The sequence below is a fragment of the Rhododendron vialii genome, chromosome 5a (genome assembly GCF_030253575.1).
Source record: "Rhododendron vialii isolate Sample 1 chromosome 5a, ASM3025357v1".
Classification (NCBI taxonomy): Eukaryota; Viridiplantae; Streptophyta; class Magnoliopsida; order Ericales; family Ericaceae; genus Rhododendron; species Rhododendron vialii.
Genome location: NC_080561.1, coordinates 28,932,800 through 28,951,542, shown reverse-complemented (window position 1 = coordinate 28,951,542; position 18,743 = coordinate 28,932,800). Strand labels below are relative to the sequence as shown.

At 37.0% G+C, this 18,743-nt stretch overlaps 3 protein-coding genes and 1 pseudogene across 6 annotated transcripts; 3 read left to right on the top strand and 1 right to left on the bottom strand.

Moving 5' to 3' along the window:
• The first annotated feature begins 335 nt into the window (after nt 1–335).
• Nucleotides 336–1,459, top strand: LOC131327782 (uncharacterized). Its single transcript, XM_058360914.1, has 2 exons — nt 336–386; nt 891–1,459. Exons 1-2 carry the CDS (start codon nt 336–338, stop codon nt 1,296–1,298), a joined length of 459 nt encoding a protein of 152 aa, XP_058216897.1. The 3' UTR covers nt 1,299–1,459.
• A 4,671-nt stretch (nt 1,460–6,130) lies between these two features.
• On the top strand, nt 6,131–9,045 carry LOC131327349 (F-box/LRR-repeat protein At4g14103-like). Its single transcript, XM_058360461.1, has 4 exons — nt 6,131–6,363; nt 6,939–7,920; nt 8,060–8,215; nt 8,547–9,045. Exons 2-4 carry the CDS (start codon nt 6,946–6,948, stop codon nt 8,814–8,816), a joined length of 1,401 nt encoding a protein of 466 aa, XP_058216444.1. The 5' UTR covers nt 6,131–6,363; nt 6,939–6,945; the 3' UTR covers nt 8,817–9,045.
• Nucleotides 9,046–10,325: 1,280 nt separating this feature from the next.
• Nucleotides 10,326–14,438, bottom strand: LOC131327348 (uncharacterized). 4 transcript variants are annotated; one of them, XM_058360459.1, is made up of 8 exons: nt 13,934–14,433; nt 13,620–13,800; nt 12,585–12,813; nt 12,289–12,509; nt 12,059–12,151; nt 11,870–11,977; nt 11,385–11,722; nt 10,326–10,591 (listed from the first exon to the last, which is right to left on the bottom strand). In XM_058360459.1, coding segments are annotated over exons 4-8 (600 nt in total). In that variant the 5' UTR covers nt 12,349–12,509; nt 12,585–12,813; nt 13,620–13,800; nt 13,934–14,433; the 3' UTR covers nt 10,326–10,590. The 4 variants fall into 4 exon arrangements, with proteins under 4 accessions (XP_058216442.1, XP_058216439.1, XP_058216443.1 ...); XM_058360456.1 differs by having other exon boundaries at nt 11,385–11,761; nt 13,934–14,426; XM_058360460.1 differs by lacking the exon at nt 11,870–11,977 and having other exon boundaries at nt 11,385–11,761; nt 13,934–14,438.
• Nucleotides 14,439–15,264: 826 nt separating this feature from the next.
• LOC131327347 (uncharacterized) lies at nt 15,265–15,989 on the top strand (annotated as a pseudogene).
• Nucleotides 15,990–18,743: the final 2,754 nt, after the last annotated feature.

The window sequence follows — 18,743 nt, the reverse complement described above, 5'->3', positions numbered from 1 at the left end:
TTTTCTTCCGGAATTTCCATATACTCAAGAAACTTATCAACTTTACGAAACCAATAAATTAAATTCTCAGGATGGCAATACCCATTAAAACTAGGAATTATTGGTTGTACCTGAAAAGTTGAAAAGTCGTCATCTATGTGATAAAACCCTTCAAACCTTGAGCGTCGCTTATTCGACTGATATCCATAATAATCCTCAAATAACTCGTCTTCAGATTCATCCTCACTATCAAGTTGATAATAAGAATATCTTCTGGAGACGTTTTGATTAATAGGTTGGTTGCGGGCAAATCCCTCAACGCGGTTCCTATCAACTTTGCGTTTAACAGATTGACCATGGGCAAATCCCTTGGTGCGAGTCTTGTTAAATACTTCACCACGACGAACGTCAATGGGTGTGTCTTCAACTTTGTTTGGTGCCATCGAACCAGGCAAAGCCTTGCTCTGATACCACTTGACGCAGCGGAATTCACGAGAGATTAGTTAGCGTACTAATCCAAACGAGATAAACAACTCGTCGCAACGAGCAAATCTTGCGCACAAGAAAGAAAGAGAAAATCTCTGCAATATTATTAATCAAAAAGCTACAAAAGTTTAATAATTGAATAGGTTACAGCCCTTTTTATAAGACTCTAACCCTAGAAATTCTACTGTAAAAGAAATAATAAATCATGCCAAAACAAGCGGCATTAAATAAAAGATATTTCCTAATTAATTAAAATAAAATCTTAATTCTTATAGACCAAGAATCCTAATAAAGGTAAAAATCAAAATTAAACCGAATACGGAAAGTTAATAATTCTAACCTAAACGGAAATATTCCTAACCAAAATCTTATTCTAAAACAAAGAAAATAAAATACAAAAACTCTCCATTTTTGTCCTACATCAGAATCAGTGGCTCCAAGGATGGTTGAGGAGGGAAATTCAAGCTTTACTCCAGGTAGAAGACATTGAGATTATCGTCCATCACATACTTGGTGTAATTGACTCGTTGAGGAGAAACGAACACCAAAACTCTCCAAGTACACTGGAAAGACAAGAAGAAACTTTCAAGGCCTTGGTATGTCAAGCGGCGAGACCTTTCTTAGCTGGAAGAACCAATTGGTTTGTAGATGAGGTAGAACTGTTTCTAGCTTCAGGATTGAATATTGATGCCTACGACAAAGTATACATGCAGCATTTGGGCTGGAAACCTCCCGGGATTACCACCGAGGGAATTGATGGCGAATCTACTGGAAATGCACCTTTAGTTCCATTCGCATATATCTTTGATGACGACTCTGATGGAAATGACTGAACATTGCCTCGGCAACGTACGGTTAGTTATTGATTTGTTCCATAATCGTTTGTTACATTATCTACCTTGCGACAGTCTTTGAGCCTTGCAGTCCTTGTAACGAAATCACGAAAGAATCTGAACAAGTTGTTCTATCCATGATTTTTTTTCTCTTTGATAAATTTGCTGAAACGACTTCTTGTGTGCGTCAGACAATGAAATACAGAAACAACAATATTCTAAATTAAATGCAAATGCTAAACAATTCATACTATAAGTGATTTTTTAGATAGCATACATGTGATATTTATGAATACAATAGCAGAACATACAATAATGCTACGATGACAACATTGTTTTACAACATGCTACCCATCTTTTAACCCAGCCCAAAAAAAAAAAAATGCGGAAAAGGGACCGAAATCCCCCAAATTCAAAATACGTGGTTTTTTCCCCCCAAATCACAATCGACCGAAGTACAGTGAGAGGGAGAGTGAGGCGACCACCAGCCAACAACTACCACCGCCAACCACCACCAAAAGATGTGAGTGCATGTGTAAAGTACGTGTGTAAATGTTTGTGATTGAATAATAATTGATTGTAGAATATATCAGGTATGAGTGGGTGATAACATTTCAAGTACTACTTCTTAACTTGTGGACTACATATAAATTCAGTGGTAGATTTGTTCAGGTTCTCTCTTCTACAGTTATACTCCTTTCTTTTCTTTTCTCTTTCTCACTTGCCCTCATTGTCTGCTCTCCAACCTTCGATTCATGAAGACTAAATTTTTATACTGTTTTGATAGGAATCACCTTTTTGACGGAATCAGGCTCCGTTCCAGAAATGGAATAAGAACTTATTTTTTGTTCAATAATAAGGCTTGTTCCACAAAGATAAGAAGGAGGTGCTTATTTTTGAAGAATTTATATAGGTACCAATAGGCGCCGGGAAGGGAAATCATACTGATGGCCGCGCCGGGCCGTCTCTGGCCACTGGACGGCCGATCTCATCATATATACTCGGAAAAGGGGTGTTCGGATTAAGTACCCTACACACCTCGGATGCCGTTGATTCCCGCGATAGCCCCCTCGGTTTTTTTTTTATAGAATTTTTGGACGACTCGGATCGGCCGATCTCATCATATATACTCGGAAAATGGGTGCTCGGATCAAGTACCCTACATACCTCGGATGCCGTTGATTCCCGCGATAGCCCCCTCGGTTTTTTTTTTTTAGAATTTTTGGACGGCTCGGATCGGCCGTCTGGTGGCCGGAGACGGCTCGGCGCGGCCGTCGGTACGATTTCCCTCCGCCGGCGCCCATTATTATAGCAACAGTCTTATTTTTGGTATAAGGCAACTTCAAGCTCAAAAATCATGTGTTTACGCAAATAATTTTTCTATCACTATGGATCTTATTTGATAGATCTCATTGAGATCTTTAATACGGTGCCAAAAAAATTGAATTTTTTTTTTCATTTACATTATTTTTGAGTTTGAAAATGTGAAAGGAACTTTTTATTTGGGTTTTGTGGAATGATCCTTCTTATTTTTGAATGAGAAGTGGCAAAATAAGTACTTATTTTTTAAGAAGGTTTCCGGAATGGAGCCTCATAATCTACAATCGAGAGCACCCAAACTTTTGTCCATACCAAAAAGTCCCATGACAAAGCTCGATGAGCCGACAAGATAGCGAGATTATCCACTTTTAAGCACCACGTGGTGTCCCAAGTCCGATCACACTACTTTTTGATTACGGGTGATATGTTTTGGGTGCCATGAGATCTCGGAGAAAGAAACTTGTTTGATTTGAAGACTCTCACATAAACTTGTCACTTCATATCGTTCAGCAATTGTGCCACGGTCACCGTAACCATCGCAACTCTCTATAACCATCGAAAGGAGGGCAGTTTCTAAGGTAGTAGCCTGGTAGGTTATCTGTTTTTGTTTTTTTCCCATTGGAAATCCTATTCATGTAAGCGAGTAAACAAACAAATACCATAGCATTGGGTCAGTTCAAATAGAGATGTTTTTTACTCCTGCAGTTAACTGGGAATTTAAGATAGAATCTCAATCTCTTCGTGTGCTTGTATCGTGAGTTTTCAGGGGATTTACCGAACGGAAAGGCAAATGATACTGAAGTCAATAACCATTCAGTTGACAGGTTCTGTGTTTGATCGGTTGCTTTGGAAGTGGAGATGGCCTATGGTGAGCTGAAAAGATATGCAAAATGATCTATAACTTTGTCATTCATTCTTTCAACGCAGGCCCCGAACATCATAGTTCAATCCGGTCTGTGGTTTGGAGACATTTAGTCTTATCCTCTGGCTTATTCCTGTCCTCATGATTTGTTCTTCCTTTTTTTCATAGCTACATGTTTGTTTCATTTGATTCTTTTAGAGCTTCGATCCTTTCAACGATGATGGTTTCATGTTGGAAAGGGTGCCTTCTTGTTTGGCATCTTCCCTTAAAGTCGTTTGCATCTCGGATTTGGATAAGAAGCCATTGAAGATGGACTTTTGTAAGGTTTCTGTTTGAAAATGCAACCATTTTGACAAGGATGACGTTGCATTGTGACTTAGAAGATAGGAGTATGAAGCAGCAGCAAAAGGTCTGCCATCAATTGAACAAGCTTCTCTGAGGCTCAAAAAGTTGTGTTATCAAATTGATTTCACGGTAAAAGGGCCAAATTTCCGAGTCTGTGTTGGTATTTGCTCGTGTGACGTGTCCATGTATTTTGAAAACAGTTACTGACCGTGTGTGCACCGCCTTGTGGCTTACATGAGTTGGTTTCCTACCTCATGAGATACTCGTCCTGAAAATTTTCTGCAATGAGGGATGACAAAGAAACTTGTTTGTTGATGAATGCAGAGGCTCTCAGAGTAATTTCTTAGCCAATATGATAAAACAAGATTTTTAGAGCAATGTGTTACAAATAATGCATTAAGGCCTAGTGGGTGGGTGGTGTCGTTCTTGAATTTGTTCGAATGGAAACAATTATCTTTCTTCCAAAACAAAATTCAAGATACGGGAGATTACCAACTTTTATTTGAGAATTGTCAAAACATAACGATGAAATTGAATTCAAAATTTGGATAATAGAGTGGAAAAAAGAAGAAGGGAAAGACTACAATACACACTCCTTATTTGGGTGTGTATCATATGCATCCCCGAAATGTTATGAATTATAGAGAAAATGTTACGAATCATATTGCTAAACAGTTATGAAATGTATAAAGGTTACGAGATACATCAAAATGTTATGAATCATAATGAAAATGTTACGAATCGAACTGTTGAAAAGTAATGAATTCTTGAACAAAAGTTAAGAAACACGCTAAAATGTTATGAATGAACCATAAAATAGGTGCATATGGTACACTCTTTGAAGAGGTGTGTATTGTAGACTTTTCAAAAAAAAAAATTAATTGGAGGATCTTATTGATTGGCATATTGTGATAAGTTTGACTTCTTGCATACAGAAGTTTTAGGCCGATAAATAAGCCCGAATCAACGAATAATTATATTGGGCAAATTATAGTTACCCCCCTCTAACTATGCCTCGCGTACACTTACCCCCCTCTAACTTTTTTTTTGGCACTTAATCCTCTTAAACTAACGGAAATTCAAACGGTCATAACTGCAAACGGTCATAACTTTTTCGTACAAAGTCGAAAATATGCAAATTATATATCGATTTCGAGATCTTGAAGTCAGCTTTCTAATGACACCAAAATCACATCACGATTCAAAGCACACAGAAAGTTATGATCAAAAGAGTAAGGGCTGGTAGATAGAAAGACCGTTTTGATCATAACTTTCTGTGTGCTTTGAATCGTGATGTGATTTTGGTGTCATTAGAAAGCTGACTTCAAGACCTCGAAATCGATATATAATTTGCATATTTTCGATTTTGGATGAAGAAGTTATGACCGTTTGAATTTATGACCGTTTGAATTTCCGTTAGTTTGAGGGGTTAAGTGCCAAAAAAAAAAGTTAAAGGAGGGTAAGTGTACGCGAGGCATAATTAGAGGAGGGTAACTATAATTTGCCCTAATATATTTGCTTGGTTTGAAAACACAAATGAGGTTCAAACAAATTTTCACACTTCACTTTTTTATTAGGCGACTTGATTATGCCACGAGTAAATTTAGAGAAATTTTTTGTTTTCTTTTTGTTTATCATAAGCTGAACAAACTACAAGCTTATTCAAGCATGAATTTTTATTTTTTATTTTTTGTAACTTAGGTGTTTGCGTCTATTTACGGGCCTGTTTACGATGTTTTTTGAATGGCACCTCCGATGTTTCTTGTTTTTCCTCTGCTAGCAGGGATCCCAATTAACAACGAGCAAAAGTCCACTGTGTATTTGGCCCTCAAGTAGACTTGATCATAAGCTAAAACTTGAACAGCCCGTTTGGTACGTGAGAGTTCGCGCGAGAAGAAAGGAGACGGGGAGAGAGCTCAATCTCTCCCTCGTTTGGAAGGGGAACAAGGCGAGAGAGGGTGAGAGAAGGAGGGAGACCAGGAGGGAGACCAGAACCCCTCCCAAGCTCAGTTCCATTTCTCGCCAAAAGTGGCAAGATTCTATGAGAAAGAAAAGCGTGTGATTCACCCCTCGTCGGATCGTCGTTGGACGAGTGGCTGTTGGTCGCCGGAGAAGAGAGAGAGAGTACCAGGTTTGCCGGAGAAGAAAGAGAGAGTTTTAGCTCGCGGAGAAGTCACCGGAGAAAAGATCAGCCGTCTGAAAATTTAATTTCTCACTATTATTTGAATGGGAAGATGAGAAATTACACCCCTTTTTTTTCTTTTTCTTTTCTTTTCTTACTAATACGGGAGAATACACTTCTTTCTGCTCTTTTCTCACGGGGCTAGAAAAGCGGCCCCAAACTCCCAAAAAATTTTGAAAGTGTAAAAGGAGCCGGATAATGCCAAACTAGCCGAGAGAGGACCTTCCATCTCTCTTTCTCTATCTCTCCCTCTCTCAGCCGATTAGAGCGTTGGGGAACCCTAAAAATTCGTTCTTCCGGTGCTCAGAAAGACGAGCTTCGAATTAACAACTCACACTGTTTCTGGGGTTTCAAAGGTAAGATTTTCCATTCGGTCATGGTTTAGAAGGATCGTCTTAGCCACTGATAGTAGATGATAACCTAGATGTGTTTTTTTTTTTTTTTTTTGAAATTCCTTTTATACGGTGAACTTCGATGGTCGTGCTTTCAATTAAGCTCCGGATAGATTTCTTCAGTTTGATTATTTGAGGTCTAGCATGTCCATGCTTTCTCACTTCCGTTGAATCAGTGTGTGTATATAGCTCTATATATAACACCGAGTATTTGTATGTTTTTTTGGATAAAGAGTAACTTCTTAAGCAAGCCCATTTCGCATATCAATTTTCATGCATAAATGGAGTAAATGTTAATCATCAGTATCTGTAAGTTATTTCTATGGTCATTTGTACCATTTACTTGCTACACATTGTACTTGTATTTTGATAAAAACAAGCAAAATCTTCTGATCGTAATATTTTTCCTCAGAACAATCTAAGCTTCCATTTATGTCACTAGTTTAATTTGCCATTCGTTATGGATTCTGTAAATTTTCTGTCTCATTGGATCATATCTCTTGATCAATGACTTTTAGATCCCTAATACCTTTATTTAGGCGGCAAATGGGACAGGGAAAGCGACAGAGGGATGATAGCGTTCATCCACACTCTTCCGCAAACATAGAGCTTTCAGACAAACAAGATGTCAGTGACGGCAATGATATTATCAGCAACTTGCCTGGAAATGTTATCCATCACATCCTCTCCTTCCTCTCCACCAAAGACGCCATAAGAACTTCAATATTATCTACTAAATGGGAATATTTGTGGACCTCTATTTCTGACATTGATTTGAATGATAATTTGAATGATACGTTTCCTCAGACTACTAAATGGGAATATAGGAATTTCTTGGATTTTGTAGACAGAGTTTTTCACTTTCACGATGAGTCAGATATTAAAAGTCTTACTATTGACTCGTCGGAGCCTGTGAACTCTTCTCGTGTTAATTCATGGATCTCTGCTTCGATGAGGCACAACATTCAAGAGCTTACTCTGTCTCTAAGTTGGAAAGCACAGCCTGTATTGCCTTGCCACCTTTTCACTTGCCAATCTCTAGTGACATTGAAATTATTTATGAACTGGTCTTTGAAAGTACCAAGTCAGATTCACTTCTCGAACCTTAAGACCTTGGAACTTTCATATGTTACATTTTCAGATGATAACTCAACACAACATCTTTTCTCTAGTTGCCCAGTGCTTCAGGAGTTGACTTTGGTGCACTGTGGATGGAAGAATCTAAAGACTATAATGATTTGTATTCCGACACTGAAGAGATTGACTATTGAGGATGAAGCTATATGGGCTCGGGGTTTCCTCAGTTGTGTGACCAAAATTTATGCTGCAAATCTTATCCATCTCCGTTGCATTAGTTCCCTGGTAGTTGACTTCCGTCTATATGACCTATCTTCATTAGTTGATGCATCTATTGGTTTATGTGACGGTTCTTGGGCAGAAGACGGAACCCCTCAAGTGCTCGGGTTACTTTCTGGGGTTGTCAATGTTAAGAAATTGTCGATTACAAGTGATACGCTCCAGGTATGCTAGCTTATTTAATTTGCCTTATATATAAGAAAAGCTGGAGTTGTTTAACTAACTGTACCTTGATTATATTTCTGGCTCGCCCAGAAATTAGACCTTCATAGTACTAATTTGTTGGGGGGTTTTTTGTGCCAAGTACCTCACGCTGGTTGAAAATCTCTCCGACCGTCTTCCAACATTTTACAACATGACCCATTTGGAGCTGAATTTAGAATTTTATGGTCTTTCCTTTGGAGTTCTCATGGTCCTACTGGAAAAATCACCAAAGCTAGAGTTTCTTAATTTTGAGCAGGTACGTCTCTGGAGGAACTGGTTTGTCAAAGGTTTCTTTTTCATCATCTGCATTTATGGACAAAAAATCTCAGTTTGATCCTGTAATGACAGCCACATGATTTTATCAGTCACATTTGCCTGAGAAAAAGTTCAAGTTCGAACACCAAAAGCATATTTGTCATCCAACTTTTTCAACGTGGGCCCTGGACAACTTAGCCAATCCAGTCGCAGCCCAACCCGGTCCATGGACCGGAGGCAATTCATTCTAATCTTCTACCTTATTCCTGTCCTCATGATTTTTTTTGATACTCATGGACACTGATTATGTTGGTTTCATCTAATTCTTTTAGGGCTTCTACGACCGTGACGAGGATGGCTATACATTGGGAAGAGTACCTTCTTGTTTCACATCTTCCCTCAAAACTGTTGGTATTGCATATTTTGATGAGGATGATGCAAAGATGTGGTTTCTAAGGTTTTTGTTAAAAAATGCAGCAGTTTTGGAAAGGTTGATGTTGCGTTGTTACACACAAGATCAGCAAAAGCTCAGCTGGCAATTGAACAAGCTTCCCAAAGGCTCAAAAAGTTGTGTTATTGAGTTACTCTCCCTCCGTTCCTAAATGGCAGTGGCGGATTTACATGAAGACCAGTGGGGGCACATACCACTCTACTTTCCATAATTACAGATTGGCCTACAATATTTAGGAACTATTCTAGTTTACCCCCTTTAGTTATATACTATTATATGTCTCGTATGTAAGTGTAATGCCTCATGTTCTCTTTCCCTTTATGCAAGCACTGCCCTACAAATTTGTTCCACGTATTAATGCATATGTTATTTTTTAGCCATTGATGAGTACTGGTTTTCAGTTTTCACTATGAATTTTGATCTATCTAGTTGTTTTATTGAGTTTTTTTTTTTCACTTTCACACTTAGCTTAAGGTTCTCTTGGTTAGTATTAGTGTATAATGGTTTACCATGGTGCTTTATAATATTAGAAGAGTTTTAATATTTTACTCTTAAAATTTCATTCATTTGGTTGATTTTGAGCTAAACTTACTTATAGACATACAAAATGCATTTCACTTGATTACATCTTGCCCAAAGAAAATTAAAAGTTGATGAGAAAAAAACTTTTAAGTGCAAACAATAAATATTACTATAGCAAGCAAAGTACCGTCAACATACATGTCAAAAAAACATAAACTTACTCCCACTAATTTTTGGATATATACACCAGTTAATAATGTTTTTTTCCTTCTTAATTCCAAAGAAACCAATGGTATTAACAAACATAAATAACCAATGACAAGGAGTTTGTTTACATCCATAAGTTGACTTCCTAAATTTGTATCAAAATGCTCTTTTACTTAAATTGAGAAATCTAAGGTTGATTTATATAAACTCCATCATCTAAACTTTCATTCAAAAGCTTATTTTCACGTCCAAACGTAACTCCCAAACATAAAGAGTTACCTACCAACGCCACAATAATTTTTCAACGAGTTCTTCTCGGATACAAGAGAGAAGGGCTCCATAAAATTACGCCTCCTTTTTTAGTGTAACCCTTGGCCACGAGTTTGACTTTATATCGTCACTACAAGAAAATTTGTGTTTGGTGATGAATTAAATCGTCACCAAATGCACGTTTTTTGTCACAAATAGTTTAGAGACGAAATTTTTTTTGTCACCTAAAAGTTGTCTCAAAAAGTCACATGGTGACGAAAATTTTGTTTCGTCACCTATAGTAATATTGGAGACGAAATTTTTCGTCACCAATTTACAAATTTTTTTGTCTCCCTTATCCAGTTTCGTCACTAGTAGTGAATGAATATTGACCAGGGAAACTATATAGGTGACAAAAAAACTCGTCTCCAAAGAATTTCATTTAAATATTACGGAAATTAGTATAGGCGACAAAATGATTTTGTCTCCTATAATCATAAAATTAAAGCCGATTGGTGACAAAAAAATTCGTCTCTGAAAAGTTTCACAGGAAAACCTCTTTAGTGATAAAAAGAATTTGTCACCTAAATTACATATATTAGAAATATTGGTGACAAAAAAAAATCGTCTCGCACTCTTCTAAGAATACCATATCAAGTACATTTTAGAATCTACTCCAATAGATCTCAAACAAGATACTATAATGCAATATTCATCCACCCCAAAATAGTCATCTACATTTAGGATATAATGCATCCATGTACGAATGTCAAAAATAATCAAACTAGACCATATGTGGTTCATCACAGTTCTTATCCTATGAATCATCAAAAAAGAAGAGTTCTTGTAGCATCATTAAAAAAGAAGACTCCGAACTTCATCCAAAAAGAAGTCTTCATAGGAACACGCATATATCATCTCCCGCTACCAACCTTCTACATACTCAATCTGCAAACATGAAACAAGATTAAGAAAATATTGTTAAGATGTTGTTAATAGAAATACGAAACATCATGTAAACTTAACATTACACAAATGAAACAATGAGTGAGGAGCAAAGCACATCAATACCACGACTTCAAGTAAGGAACAAGCAACCTCATGGAATCAATGCAAAGACAAGATATGCATAGTAGTACCACAGCTTCAAATGTATATATGCCAAAATGTAATGAATTTTATGCTATGAATGAAATTATGATAGTTAATGCCAAAATCAATCAACTGAAGTGTAAAGCCTTCATTTTGTGCTTCATAAACGTGGACAGTATGCAACAAATAATCTGATAATAGAACTGGAACATTACCTTTTGCACTAAACTTTTGTGACTCTTATGACTCAAATCCAATCCCTATTGCATCACAACCTATGTCCACTTACTACTGGGAACACTTCTCTAACTTAAGGGATCAACCATGGCATGGCATTAGATAAGCAATATTTTGCAGAACACTTTCGGAAACTCGGCTTCAAAATGAAAACAAGTGTTGTGTGTTTAAGGAAAAAACAGAAAACCAATGAAAAATTGGCCTGGTGGATGGAAGTGCAAACTTAGGTAAAAATAACTTTCACGAACACATTCATGGATACTATTTTTGCCTGAGTAATCTAGTCAAACTACTAAACTATTTGACTTCTATAATCTAAATATACTCTGTTTTTTACAGAGCAGCTCTTCTATCACTTAGAAGTTGTTCTAACTAAAAACATATCACTTGTTGGAGAGAGAGAGAGAGATACCAGTATCCGGTGTACCCTTGATTTTTAAGGCACTCCAGAACACTAGCCAAAGCCCTCCCCTGTTGCTCTTTTGCCTCCACTAGCTTGGCTATCGTGGCATTTGCTGCTTCAATTCCTTCTGATTGCGCTTGAATTTTTTCACCTTGCTCCTGAATTAACTCATCTTGCTCGTTTACCTTTTTCTCGAGGTGTGTTACATATTCATTATTGTTCACAGATCCAACAATGATACTCCTAACAATAGAGGAAGGCCTCATTCCAAGTCCCTTCAAATAGCCTGATTTTACCTTGAATACCTTGACAGAAAGCTCCTCTTGCGTTATCGGGACTGCACCATCCTGAGAATTATATTCAGCCTCTATTCTTACGATCTCATCCTGTCATTTTAAAGTAAATTGAGTAATTTAAGCTCAAACAGTTTAGTAGATGCAAGTTCTAATAATTACGCTAACACAAGTACACAATAAAGTACTTGATACACGTACATGGATATCTTCGCATTCTGGAGAGATCCACTCGTTTGTGTCTGCATTAAAGTGGGTGGATTTGTATATTTTTTCTAATGCAGGCACAACACCATCAGTTCCTTCCATCTAATATGTTTTATTCGCAACAAATGAGTTAATAAGCCTATTTATAATTTAATAAAACTGAAAATATAATTCAAAACGCACCATTTCGACAACCCTAACCGGCAATGACTTTGATCCACATCTGTGTTTGCTTTTCTTATTGGACCTGTTATTGGTGTTTGCTTTTGATTGTTTCTGCAAGGAGTAGAAACCAATAGAGAAAAAAGAAACTATGAGGTAGTTCAGGTTTAGAATGTGGTTTTAAGAGCATTAAAGATTGGGATGCTACAAGAAGAACCTATGGATATTTTTATGTGTACTCAAGAGATTACCTGCCACTTCTTATCATTCCACTTCTTATCTATTAAGCTTGTCCACTGTTCAGGCTTCATACCACCTGGGGGTTGCTTCTTGCATACTCAGCCCCCTTTGCCTTTACAAGCTTATCGTATTTTTTCTTCAACTTATAGGTGTAGTTACTTATTCTTCGTCCACATTGTGTTGCCACTGCCTTATCAACATCAATAGGATCTCCTTGCAAATCAAACTTATCCTGCAATAGCAACTATTACAGATAATGACTTCGTTGTCATTTAAGAAATAATAAATAAGTAGATCTTGCAACTACCGTCAGTCGCTGAAGTATAGGCCCTTTAACACTATCATCCAAGGCCTTCCACCGACGGACGCCAAGGTCCATCACATGTGTCCGAACCTCAAAGCCAATCTTTGAGGCCAATTTAGAAGCATGCTCCCCTACCGCTGCACGGAACTGTGATGGAATGGGAACTTTAAGCCTTCCATCTTTATCAATGACCCTTTGTGCCAATTTGCCTCCCGTAGGCCCACGAGTGCGTCTAACAGTGAGTATTGTTGTAAAGTACTAGTAAGAAGTTTTTCCAATTGGCAAGAGAATATATAGCTATAGTATGTTTCAAAAATTCATGGAGCATGGAGAATCAAATGACCCTTGACTAAACTCACACAAGCAGAGGTCAATATGCAGGTAGATTCTGCACCCGTTCGAAATGTTCTGTATCCTATGAGAAGTGTACAGATTTAGGAATAACATACAGTGACATTGGAGCCTTCATCAATCTTAACTGTACTCCCAAATTGCTGGAGTTTGGTGTAAGAAAAAGATAGTGGAAGCATCAGGCAAAAACTTGTATCCATATCTATGTAGAAAATAGGTGTAGCAGCCTCTCACTGCAAGGCTCTACTATGATATCACAATAGGCCTAGTTCCGAAAGGCTCCAATCAACATGATGGCATACACTACGCCAACACAATAACAAGGGTAGGAAATTTCACAAGTAAAAAGAATATTTTTCCAGCCAATTCACAAACTGCAACCAGATCAAAGAATATTTGTCCAAGCACATGTCACTCACATTAAAAATTGAAGGTTCAGGCAGTGAGCAAACATATTACATCTCTTTCCTTTTCTTTTGTTGTTCCCCCTTCCTTGCATATTAAGCAAATCTTATAATGGAGAAAAATTGCAGCAGAAGTAACATGTGCTTGGACAAAAAATGAACATGCAGAAAAAGAAGAAAGCTGACACAGAGGTAACAAAAAAAGGCAGCAGCTACTGGTTTATTCAGGCTTAAAAAACAAGATAAAGAATCTAAAAAATAATTCTTAAACTACATCACTCACCAACATTGTTGTTAGCTAATGCCTCACTTTGTGGCTGGACAATGGGAGGTGGTAGGGCCTGGGTATCCATGTTAGGTTGTGGCGTCGATCGGGTGACCCTCTTGGAGATCATAGTTGCATAGGATTGTGGCTCTGGATGGGACTGTGGCGCTCTTTGACAACCTCGTGGCATCTCTAAGGCCTATAACAACACAATACAGAGTGCCCAAGCATAAATATATAATGTACATATAACAAGACTACTAGAAAGAAAGAAAGAAAATGTATAGATACATTATTTTTGCCTATCATTAACATGTACTTATATATTGTACCTGCTCAAAAGAGTCAACCGACTCACTATCATGGCCAGGGTCATCCTCATCACGTGAAAGCCTATAGCCATCATCCTCCAACTCAACCCTAGTACGCTTTCCATTTTCAGCAGTAACACGTTTGCGCTGCTGAACTGATCCCACAAAAGGAGTTGCAATACTCTTCACCCCATTAGATTCACAGATCTTATTGTTCCTCTTTATCTTCTCATTTCTTTTCCTCTCATAATCTGGTATGAAATGAGTTGATAGAAAACTAGGTTGGAGCGACACTTTTCCTCCTTTGGACATTTTGTGTAACTATGAACTAGAAAATAAACACAAACATTTTAACCTAACGTAGACCAAGATCAATGTAAAAAATAAAACATTAGGCAAAGTGGAAAACCAATAACTTCAAGAACTAAGCACATATATAATACATGTCAGGATTCCCCAAAGTTACGTATTATCCTAAAAATGCAACACCTCGTGCATTTCATATTCATAACATGAGTACACATGCAAGAACATTACTACACCGATCTCAATCTCTACAAATTATGAAAGAAGACAAAGAAGAAAACAATACAAGATCTCAAAGGGTATCCAAGATCTTTCGCATGAGCCTCAAACCTAGCACGCTTATGCTCTGGGGGAGAAAGCCTATCATCTACCTCAGCTAGAACTTCTTTTCGCACCTTTGCATGCAATCGATCCCAGTCACGCCATTGATATCTATCAACTTTCCATAGAAAATGACCTCCCTAATAATTGGGTGAGCTTGTCTCTCTAACTTGAGGTCAACACAATACTTGCACGAGCAATATATATTAATTGCCCCTGTAAGCTTATTTGCATAAGCAAACTCAATGAAACTTTCTGCCCCATGTGGGTTGTCTAGCCTATTCTTCATGTGAATCCAAGACTTATCCATTAGAACTATACGTATGACCACCAGAAGTGTTTAATACAAATCAAAACAAGAAACATTATAGAGTAGAGAAACAAAAAAGCTGTATATTGACCAAGTCTATACAAATTAAAATCCACAACAAACGAAGCACAAAAAACCTTGCGGCTACAATAATCAGTGTTGATTTGAATCTTATCCTTGCTTCTCTTATATTAAGCAAGCACATTAAAATATAATCCTCCTGAAATTTATATAGATGAGACAATACCTTAATAAAGCTTAATCACCTCAACAAAAATGCAATGCTTGAGATCATCAAAATGCATTTTCAAAAAGGTCAACACACACCCACACAAGCTGGCATAGAGAGAGATAGGGCTAAAGATTGAAATTTTTAATGCATGCGGAAAAAATGCTGAACGATGACAAAAAAAAAAAAAAAAAAAACCAAGCTTTTTTATTTTTTTTGGGAAACTAGGCCTAAACAATTTAAGAAGAACCAAACGAGGCCTTAGATCCTGAAAGTTCTCCTATTAATCTCCACCACCACCACCAAACCCTCGTTTTTCTACAACAACAAAAAAAAAAACAAGGGTTACATTGCAGGGAGTTCGAGCTGACTCGAATCAATTCTATGGCATCTAAGGTGATTACACTGAAGGTGAAAGGCAAGGCGGCGAAGGGCTCCTCAAGGCCGTCGGAGGACCGGTCGCTGGCCAAGTCTGTTGAGGAATGGAGGAACTGGATCATGAAGAAAGCCAAGGTTTACTCACTACGGCTTCATCCTGCTCGTCATCATCATCGGCATGAACTCTGACCCCAAGCCCCAATTGGTAGGTCCGTTGGGAGCCCAAAGGAAAGCTCATCAGAGGCCGTTCGCCGACACCCTCTACAGGAGATCTTATTACGCACTGTGCATATATCGTGTGTGTGCACGTGTATATGTGAGGATAAAGCAAGCAATCGACAACAACGAGATTCCGAGGATACCCGGGGACGCTTGATTTGGGACAGCTCGATTTGGGGAAGATTGATTTCTCCACCACTGGGTCTCTCCCTCTCTCTCCACCGCTGGGTTTGGAAAAGAGGGGAAGTAGTGAACTAGGGATCTGGGAAAAATACAGAGCAAGAAAAAAGATTAAACAAAAAAGACAAGGCAAAAAACAAACGACGTCGTTTCACCTAAGGGAAAAATTATTTCCCGCCCTCGAGCCCTTTTTAACGCATTCCAAATGCTGCCCAAAAAATGGGGACCTAAAAACGGCTGTATTTGAAAGACAGCCATTTTTTAGGTGTACTAAAAACGCATAATGTGCAACAGTAGCACAACAATCCATACGTACTCAATAAAGAAAAATTCTCGTAAAGTTCTATAATGTATCACTTAAGGGCCGTTAGAGTTGTTTTTTTAAAATCGGAACCGTCTACCTTTTTATGTGAGAGTGATTATATCATTCGTGCTAAAAATAAAGTAAATTGGTTATCGTTATATACTTGATCGCATATAAAAAAAATTCCTATTAATGAATCTACGTCCCGCTGAAAAGGCTTCCAAAACCCGATAGACCCGAAAATTTGTGAGAGTAATTAAAACACCAAGAACAACAAAATGAACGGTATGGATCGTCATAGTTGTGTCGCAATCGTGTGGCTAGCCTACATTAGACTATAGCAGAATACATTAGTTTAGAATAAAATAAGTTGGATGTATAGATTTGAAAAGTAGCTGCAGACTCATTTTTTCGAATGTTCAATCTAAACCGTTACGATTTAAGATCTTATCAAATTTATCATTCTCCCCTATATAGGTGATAATCAGATGTCGGAAACTATGTGATTGAAACACATTTGGTGCTTCCAAAGGCGTTAAAGTCCTATAATGCATCATTCAAGGGTCGCCCAAGATATTTTTTTAAAATCGGAACCATCTACCTTTTTATGTGGGAGTGATTATATAATTCGTGCAAAAAATGAAGTAAATTGGTTATCGTTATATACTTGATCGAACATAACAAAAAATTTCATATTAATGAATCTACGTCCCAATGAATGGGCTTTCAAAACCCGATAGACCCGAAAATATGCGAAAAGTGATTAAAACACCAAGAACAACAAAATGAACAATATGGATTGTCATAGTTGTGTCGCAATTGTATGGCTACCGTACAATAGTCTCATTTTTATACAATAGAATTATATAATATATATTACTTATTCCATTTATAAGTACAAAAAGATTATTGGCCTTGGTGGGTTGAGATGTGTGTTTCAAGTCCCCAAGGACTTGGGTTCGAACCCTATAGAGATTATTTTTTTAAAACCATTTTTTATTAAAATTAGTTTTTTTTCTTATTTATTTTCTATGTATTTTATTTTAAAAATATTTATTAGATAAAACGCAGTGTATATCAGTATATATGTAGTAATTGGTATATTATCATGTTTGAATTTTGATTCAAAATTTCTTAATCATATAAAATATTTTAAAAGCTTATTTTACTTAAATAAAAGGAAAAGATTAATAAATTATTAGATTATCAAAAAATACACAGAAATAAAGTAAACTATAATCTGAAATCCCTTGTTTATTTAATAACATATTTTTTTTGGTTTTTCCATCCCTCGTGTCTTGCCCATGCCGTGCCTCCTTCAAACGTGCCGTGCTCGTGCCGACTCGGCCCATTTTAACCCTCTAGTCCTGCCCAATACTTATTACACCCTGCCAAAATGAAATTCAGTAAAATCAAATTGATTTTAGTACCATCAATGACGAAAAAACTTTCCTCGCCCTAAGTGTTCTCTTTTGTGAGGAATTTTTCTGTCGTCTATTGGTTTGAGGATTTCACACACCAGGGAAAAGATATGGAGGGAATTTATTAGTGACGAAAAAAATACTTTCCTCACCTATAATTTCATTTGTCCTCAGTTTTTAGAGACGAAAAAAAAAATTCCTCACCAATTTACTACTATTGGTGACAAAATAAAATTTCCTCTCCCTTAAATTTGTTTATCCCTCTAATTGGAGACGAAATATGTTTTTCCTCTCTAAATAGACATATAAGAGACGAAATTTAGTTTCGTCACAAGGAATTTCGTCATTAAATATCATTTTTGTTGTAGTGCGTTCTATATTGCCCTCTAAGTCAAAAGTAGTCTTGAAGACCCACTTACAACATACTTTCTTGTATCCCTTATGGCAATCCAACAAAATTTCAAACTTCATTATATTCCATTGATTAAACTCATCATTCATGGTATCAATCCATTTAGTAAAATTATCACTTTGCGCGGCTTGTGAAAATGAAATCAGAACAAAAGCATTCGTGTAGATAAATCAAATAATCATTCAAATAGCAAATCTCTTGTTCCTTCGAGATATTCTTAATGCTATCTTTTGTCATTGTTCTACAATATCTTTTAAATAACCACATCCTATGGCTTACCACTCCCACTGATTTCACCATTCTTAAAGAATCTAAATGACCAATTTTTATAACTGTCATACTATGGTTAAATAGTAAAACTCATACCCTTTGAATTTTCTATAGTAACCAATAAGGTCACCATAGTTCATTCTAAAATTCAAATTATGTCATGTGAATTAAAAAAAAATTCTAGCCTCTGCTGGACAATCTTAAACATTCAGGTATCCTAAATTCGGTCTCCTTCCCATCCACATTTCAAAAGTAGCATTTGAAACTGTCTTACGAGAAACCTAATTCACATAAATGCAGCGGGCTTAAAAATATCTATGCACCACATAATGGGTATTTCAGAGTTACAAACATACTTCTAACCATGTATACAAATATACGATTATCTTTTAGCTATCACATGATGCTAAATGGAACAGACCTCTCATAATATTTATCACATATGTCCTACCTCGTGACTTTTATATTATTTTCTATTTGC

Excerpts from the sequence above, each read along its gene's own strand:
- LOC131327348 (XM_058360456.1), bottom strand. The coding sequence starts at position 12,348 with ATGAAGCCTGAACAGTGGACAAGCTTAATAGATAAGAAGTGGAATGAT. Across the intron at positions 11,978-12,058 it reads CGGTTAGGGTTGTCGAAATG|ATGGAAGGAACTGATGGTGT; the intron begins GTGCGTTTTGAA and ends AAAACATATTAG. Across the intron at positions 11,762-11,869 it reads CAGAATGCGAAGATATCCAT|GATGAGATCGTAAGAATAGA; the intron begins GTACGTGTATCA and ends TTAAAATGACAG.
- LOC131327782 (XM_058360914.1), top strand. The coding sequence starts at position 336 with ATGGGCAAATCCCTTGGTGCGAGTCTTGTTAAATACTTCACCACGACG. Across the intron at positions 387-890 it reads AATACTTCACCACGACGAAC|AATCAGTGGCTCCAAGGATG; the intron begins GTCAATGGGTGT and ends GTCCTACATCAG.
- LOC131327349 (XM_058360461.1), top strand. The coding sequence starts at position 6,946 with ATGGGACAGGGAAAGCGACAGAGGGATGATAGCGTTCATCCACACTCT. Across the intron at positions 7,921-8,059 it reads TTACAAGTGATACGCTCCAG|TACCTCACGCTGGTTGAAAA; the intron begins GTATGCTAGCTT and ends TTTTGTGCCAAG. Across the intron at positions 8,216-8,546 it reads AGTTTCTTAATTTTGAGCAG|GGCTTCTACGACCGTGACGA; the intron begins GTACGTCTCTGG and ends TAATTCTTTTAG.